Raw genomic sequence first — 7452 nt, forward strand, 5'->3', positions numbered from 1 at the left:
GACCACCTAACTTTCGCCCTTATGTTACATATATATATTTTCAGCGTGCTTTTCTCGAAGACATTTGTAAAAGTGATAACAAATTATAAATACTTATTGCAAGTTGCAAGGTTGTAAATCATTTCGTGTAACAAGAAATACAAATATTGATAACAAATTAGGAAAATAATTATATTTATTGCAAATTCTATATAGTATTCCATTATTTTTGCAGAAAGATGATATTTGACTGGATATTTATCAACATGAACACTAAAGAAAGTTCATTAATATTCACTGACAAACGGATCGGTATTAAAAACAAATAATTTATCCTCATTCTGTCAAAAATATATTAATAATGAACTTATGGTTTATTACAGATGTTTTCTTGTTCTAAAGTTTTTTCAGGTGTCAGAAAGGCACTAAAGATTCGTAAATTCCTCTTAGCTTACTTGCTTAGTATGACCATTTTGGCAGTTACAAAAACCATACAAAATATATCATAATGTTAATACTATATCGTCTATCTATTTTATTGCATTTTGGAAAGCGTGGGTTTATATATATATATATATATATATATATATATATATATATATATATATATATATATATATATATATATATAGCCAATATATATTGGCCCAGGTTATAAAAGGGGGGAATATACCACATTGGTATCAGGCTTTGGTTCACACTTTGAATACAATTTATCAAAAATTTCCTGGGCCTATAGGGTTTAACATTAGTTAAAGAATAAAAAAGAAACAATTCACGAGTTATCAAATCATTGATGCCAAAATTGTCATGCTAGGCCGATAAAACGTAACACGCAATCTTCGGTTTACCGTCACCTTTCTTTGGGCGGTTCGCTGAGCAACAGCTGGTCATATTTCTTCATCTGCCTCGAGGCTTGCTCCACGTCCACATCAGTGAGATAGTAAGCCTCGAAGTTACCGAGCGGTCGCAACATCGTGTAAAGTCGCTCGGCGTATTTCCTGATGAGGGAAAAATATTTCTTCAAAATGACTTCCGACACTTCGATGCGCTATCTGTCACGGCTAAGTAAATAAACGATCTTAAGTGCACATTGTATCGATCTGTAGATTAATTGAATCAAAATAAATGATCTGTAGTTATGTCAAATAAATTTTATTCCATTGGTCATTTTTTTAATCCGAGTATTTTTTGGGATTAATAGAAATAAGTCGTTACCTGGTGTCAGTGTTCTTGTCTTCGAGTAGCGCGGCTAGAGAGCGCAGCGCATACCTCCTAGCGGCAGCGGCGGTGGGGGGCCGAGCCCTCAGCAGTTCCCTCCCACCGCCAGCGAGTGCACAAGACACTACCAGCAGTCGGGCTGATGCACACCGGACTAGAGGACTCTTATGGCTTTTAAGAGATAGTGAATTGATTAATGACCAGGATCATATGAAGTATTTTGAAGGTGATGTCAGGTCAAGCTCTATCCAACCCTGTTTTCATGGTATTCATATGTGATGGGGTACGTAGGAACAGTAATTTAATCGATACGTAGTTTATAGTATTGACATCGGTTACAAAAAACAGGAACGCGAGGAAGAGCTCTAAATACAAAAAAGTGTTTTAAAGTCAGGTTCAAAGTATAGCTACAAGTATCAGCTATTACAAACTCCATGAAAATCAGCTTTAAAGTGCGCTTTGAAAAGCATAAACTTAAATCACTTACAGAAGTTACGCCCGTAAATAATGGCAACGATGCTCTTGCAATCTATCCTGACACAAAATAAGTGAGTCAGGATGGTCCTCAGAAATTTGTAGTACCTAGCTCCATGTATGCAGAGTGCTGTGATGGCATGACTGAACTCCACGCCTGACACGATGTCGTCCAGAGCGACGTTGGCAGCACGGCGCACCGGCCTACTGTAGCTACCGGTCTTGGTCAGGAGGATCGTCACCGCTTCGTGGAAATCCTATTTGTTAAATCAAAATTAGAAATGATTTTAGGATTAATAATATCAATTCTGTATTATATGTGTCTGGGCAGGGCTTTTCTAATGCTGAGGGGTTAAAGACATGGTGTACCACGTTGCCTTGGTGCGAGTTAGCGAATATAGTAAAACTATAGTGTTTTGTTTTCATTGGGTGATTATGTCTATTGTTAAGGGGTAACGAGCATTGTAGATTTGGACATTATCAACAGTGAAATTCCATATTAAGGCTTAAGATCATGTCTCTTAATGCCAAGTGCAATGCAGTACCATTCGGTATTTATTTATTTGATTCTGGGTGGGCTTGCTAGTATTTTTGTGAATTTGTTTATTAAAAAATTTAGGTGGCATTCCATGAGATAGGATCTATTATAGACGATTGATACAAAATAGGTAGATACCGGTTTTTTCGTATAGTTAGTGTTTTTCAAAATGGACGCCAGCGTATGACAAGCGCTTCGGGAAACTTGTGTCCTAGGAGACTCCACGTGAGCACTCACCTAGACAGAGTTTAGATTAATAGCAATATCTATATATATAAAAATGAATTGCTGTTCGTTAGTCTCGCTAAAACTCGAGAACGGCTGAACGGATTTATCTTATCTTGGTCTTGAATTATTCGTGGAGGTCTAGGGAAGGTTTAAAAGGTGAGAAAAATTCGAATAATTGCCGGGAAAATTCTCAAAACAGCATTTTTCTATTTCCCATACAAACGTTTTCTAACTAATACGTAGAGTCAATTTGAGCTTTATTGCTATTGTATAAAGTTCACTGTTGTCTAAGCAATGTAGGTGTGTTCCTAACATCAAAGCAGTGTGCGTTGGAGCACAGAATATAATAATGTAATGTCGCGTTCTGAAACTCAACAAAAGTGATATCGCGGACCCGACTAAATTGAACGGTCACAAAATTTAATATATCATTAGTTATTTGGTTGGCTTCACGATATTATTTCTTTTGTTTTACTTTAAAATGCATGTTTTCGTTATGGACAATTCTTGAGCTACTTTTGCATATCTATACTTATAATAAATCTGTAGAGAGGTCAATTCTGTACATGAAATATATTTCCAAAATAACTGGGGGTGATTAGGGATCGATACTGATTTGCCAAAAATGCAATTAGTAAAATTTTTGTCTGTCTGTCTGTATAACCGTTATAGAAACAAAAACTACTCGACGGATTTTAACTTAACTTGGTACAATTATTTTTCATACTCCTGAGCTGGTTATAGTATACTTTTCATCACGCTACAATTAATAGGAGCATAGCAGTGATGGGAAATGTTGGGAAAACGGGAGAAGTTACTCCATTTTTTAAGCTTCCGTCATTTCGTGTGCAACCTTAATGGTTAAAAGTTCCTTCGATTTCACCAGGATTCCATCATCAGACCCTGACCGGACAATCGGACCACCTGCATACCACCATAAATTAAAAAAACATCCCGACAAATTGAGCACCTTCTCCATTTTTGAAACCCGAAATCCACGCGGGCGAAGCTGCGGGCGGAAGCTAGTAGTAGAATAGATACTATATTCAGAACAGAAAGCGAATTTATCTCAATGTCTTTAAAGTAAAAGAAAAGGTTAGTGTGTCTTGGAACTAATAAACAAAAATAAATGGATTCATATTGAGGTATCCATTATATTAATTGATAATGTCTTTGCCGTAAGATATTATGAGCAAATCTTTAGTTCCTTATACGCATATTTATTTGTAACTGCTATTAAGTAGTAATAGTATTAATAAAAAACCCTATATAATACTTTTGTTAATTACTAAGCATTAAGCAATTACTTAATATCTATGCAATATACTTATAGATATTAAGAATTGCAAAATTAGCCAGAAATTTCATTTTTTTTTCTATCTTAAAAATGATAGCTTTATAGTATAGAAAATGTAATATCATAAATAAATACCAATCTAATCAAATCCGCAATCCTCTGTTCGCTTATAATGCCCCAAAACTTATCCAATGATCTCGGAACATCTTCTAATGTATCTGCGATTTGAGTCCTAAAATAAAATGTTGATTGAATAACATTTCTATAAGCATCATATACTTACATCCTTTCATAAATAGATTATGCTACATGTATTTCACTCGCAACGTACATCATACATAGAATAACTCTTTTTCCTATTTCAAGATTACGCGGTTAAGCAAATAGCACGCATACAACATCCCACATTTGGCCAGCTATATTATTCCGAATAGGCAGTGTGCCTTTATCATTGATCGGTCACAATTCTAGACTACCCGACCCAGAAATCGAATCTAAGACCTCAGCACGGCAGATATACCGCCTACGTAATACTACGACATCAAGGTATTCGTAACAAAACGTTTTACCAAGACGTTGACCGTAATCTCCTGGACAGTTCCGCGCACAAAGCTTCGCAGCTTTTTTCCGCCACGTCGCTAATCCTGCTGCCTTCATGACAAATGGAGATCGGTGACATGCTGCGACTTCGAGGAGTACTGGTAAAATCAAGATCCATTAGGAATTAACGGTTAATATTTTTTTTATATAGCGACTGGTGAAGAATGGCTTTCGTTGTCTAAATGAAGGTCACGGTTCTGTTGGTCACATCCATACTTTCTAAGTTATTTAGCCTTTGAAAAAGGTACGTATACAAAGTCTGCCATCTACGTTTGAGACAGCGTAGTAGACGAAAGGCTTTATTACTCCGTTCCGCAGAAGAAGACTCGGCATGGTATATGACCTAGAGTACATGCTTGATATTATTAAGTGAAGACCACCTCGAGTTCTATCTACTTATATTGACAGAAAAATATAATGAACCCAGCCCCAAATACTAACGGTATATTCTTCTTCGCATGTCTGCTCATTTTCAATTCACGTATTTTGTTCTTAATGGATATGGAATCACTGTAGGTGTCCACAGCATGTGCGTCCACTCTATCATTTAGAAATGAACTCGTCCGTGCATTGTGGACGACATGGCCTTCGATGTGAATAGGAGGTAACTGGAGATATTCTGGACTGAAGTGCATAGAGTCTGATAATAAAAGTAAGGAATAAGTATCTTAATTATCAGTGTAATTTGAGCTTTAAGACATTCTATTCACTTCTTTTGTATTCGTAAATTATAAAGAAGTGACAGTGTTAATAATATTTATGCTGTCTAAATTCCATCAGCTTTCCCGTACACAAAGCTTTCATTGAGGATATTAGGATATTCGCAACGAGAGTATTACTTTGTATGGGTTTTTCTAACGTGATTTACAGGGTACTGGATTCCCCAGACGTAGTTGACGTTCGGCAAGTGCAAGGTTGTAAAAATAAAGTCAATTCCTTTTAAAGTTTGGAAAAGTGTTTTGCGTCAATTCAATATTGGGATAATGGCAGATGGAAAAAGGTGATGTAATGGTTGTGTTAAACCTACCGGAGTTTCCATTGATAAGTGCACCTTCCCCTGAAGCAAGCTCCTTATTTCCTATCTCCCACCTGTCTCCCATGCATCGTCTTTGATTCTGATCTTCCACGACTGTTGGTAAAGCACCTGCTCTCTCTGAATGTTTTGACGACGCGTTTAGTGAGAACAAGAAATTAAGATGCGGACTGTTTGGACAAGACTTGTTATTTTGTATCGGAGGTAGTTTGAATGTACTTTTATCGATATCTTCATTCGGAAGTAATTTTATCCTCAATCCTTGATTATTTGTAAAAGGTACATCTTTCTCTAGTGAATTGAAGTTGTTCTTATACGAAAAGGTGTCTACACTATCCTTTTTCATTGTTGATTCCTCAGTTAGAGGTGTTAAAGTGCCTATTTTTCTTTTACCTTCCTCAGAAGTTTTATCAAAGGGATATAAATCGATACTTTCTGATAATTTCGTATATAGATCTTCGATATCATGGTCTACTGATTTCGTTACTTCACTACTATCACTTTGGTTGTCTGAAATTGGTTTTAATTGACAACATTCCATTAACGAATCTTGTTCTATATCTGAGTTAGTGTCTTCAAAATCACTCGTGTTTTCATATCGATTCGCTATCTGTTCTTCGCTTAATTCGTTATCCTTTGATTCGTCATCTATAATGTTAATTATTCTATCTGAATCATCGCTGGCAGCGGAATTTTCTGGCTCTGATGTTAGAAATTTAGAAGAGCCATCCTCCAGAGAACCGTTCAGGAGTTGATCACAAGTTACTACACATCTTTTAGTATTGTTTACGTCAAAATCATGTTTAATTACATTACAATGAGATACAGAGTTGGTCAGTTCCAATGACTGTTCAACTATTTTGCATTCCTTGATTGATATCAGCGAGGTTTGTGTCTCCAGAGATTTCCTTTCGACTTTACTTAATGTTTCTATTTCGGCAAGTTCTATGATAGTTTTGCTTGTTTGTGTAAATATTTCTTGAGCTACAAACAGGCATTTGTGTACGCTTGTGGATGCAGTTTTGTGTCTTTTATATGGTTTCTTAGTCTTTACTAATACATCTACATTTTGTGCTGTGTGGTGTTCTCTTTCAAACAAGTTGACAACACTCCTGTTGCTGTGTAGAAGATAAGTCTCACTGTCTTCGCTATCATCACATTCTATGACGTACGTCTCCTTGCCTGAAGAGTTGTTTTTGTCTGAACTGCTGTCGAAGTCCATTGAGTACATGTTTGTCGTGGCTACACTTTTCTGCGAGTCTGTGTATTTCACATCGCCTACTAAATCTTCTATATCTTCGTCCTGAAACATTGTCTAACTAAAATAAAAGAAGTTATCTATATTGTATAAATGGATGTCATTAACACGATGATGAAGACTTTTAAGTCTTATAAACTCGACAGACTGCTGCATTGAACTATTTGACGGGATTTTTAGTTTTCATAATGTCTTAAATACTGTGGTAAGTCGTAAGCCAGCTTATGTGTGATACCAAAAAGTCCGTGTTATAGAAATTGAAAGATATAAAAGAGGGTAATATGAAAATCTACTCTTACAAAATATAAAAGGCAAGATATTGATCTGGAAAGAAATTATTTAACACGTTTAATTATAGTTTACTCAGGCGACACGACTGATTGATTACTTAGATCAGTTCAAGGAATATAGAATTACTCACCATAATTTGGAACAAAATATACAAACAATATTAGATAATATTGCAGTGTAACCACGCAACCACGTACTTTTACGTATTTACAAATATTCCGGTGCGATTCTGACGGGCCATGACAATTTTGAACTGAGAAAGTGTCAATATGATGTCAACAAATATTTTTTAATGTTATGTTTAGAGTGTGGAAATTATGAGGTCGTAAAGGGAAGCTTCGCAGGAACCCGCTCGATGCAGGCCGCTTTCGACAGGTCCGTCTGGAAATCTTTGGGGGAGACTTGTTCAGCAGTAGATTTTATGTGGCTGATGATGATGAAGGGATTGATATATTTCCAAATTTCTTAATTTTACTATTTCTTAAATAAAACGAGGTCTTGGATTTGAACCCCGACAAAGAGATATATGTGTT

General features: G+C 36.0%; 1 protein-coding gene across 3 annotated transcripts; it reads right to left on the reverse strand.

Moving 5' to 3' along the window:
* Nucleotides 1-596: 596 nt before the first annotated feature.
* Nucleotides 597-7180, reverse strand: LOC115451573. 3 transcript variants are annotated; one of them, XM_030179928.2, is made up of 9 exons: nt 7050-7180; nt 5365-6673; nt 4779-4977; nt 4307-4435; nt 3873-3969; nt 2351-2449; nt 1783-1931; nt 1198-1371; nt 597-980 (listed from the first exon to the last, which is right to left on the reverse strand). In XM_030179928.2, the coding sequence occupies exons 1-9, from the start codon at nt 7050-7052 to the stop codon at nt 833-835; spliced, it is 2307 nt and encodes a 768-aa protein (XP_030035788.2). In that variant the 5' UTR covers nt 7053-7180; the 3' UTR covers nt 597-832. The 3 variants fall into 3 exon arrangements, with proteins under 3 accessions (XP_030035788.2, XP_030035787.2, XP_030035789.2); XM_030179927.2 differs by having other exon boundaries at nt 5365-6689; XM_030179929.2 differs by lacking the exon at nt 2351-2449 and having other exon boundaries at nt 5365-6689.
* Between the last annotated feature and the right edge of the window lie 272 nt (nt 7181-7452).

This window comes from Manduca sexta, chromosome 21 (genome assembly GCF_014839805.1).
Source record: "Manduca sexta isolate Smith_Timp_Sample1 chromosome 21, JHU_Msex_v1.0, whole genome shotgun sequence".
Classification (NCBI taxonomy): domain Eukaryota; kingdom Metazoa; phylum Arthropoda; class Insecta; order Lepidoptera; family Sphingidae; genus Manduca; species Manduca sexta.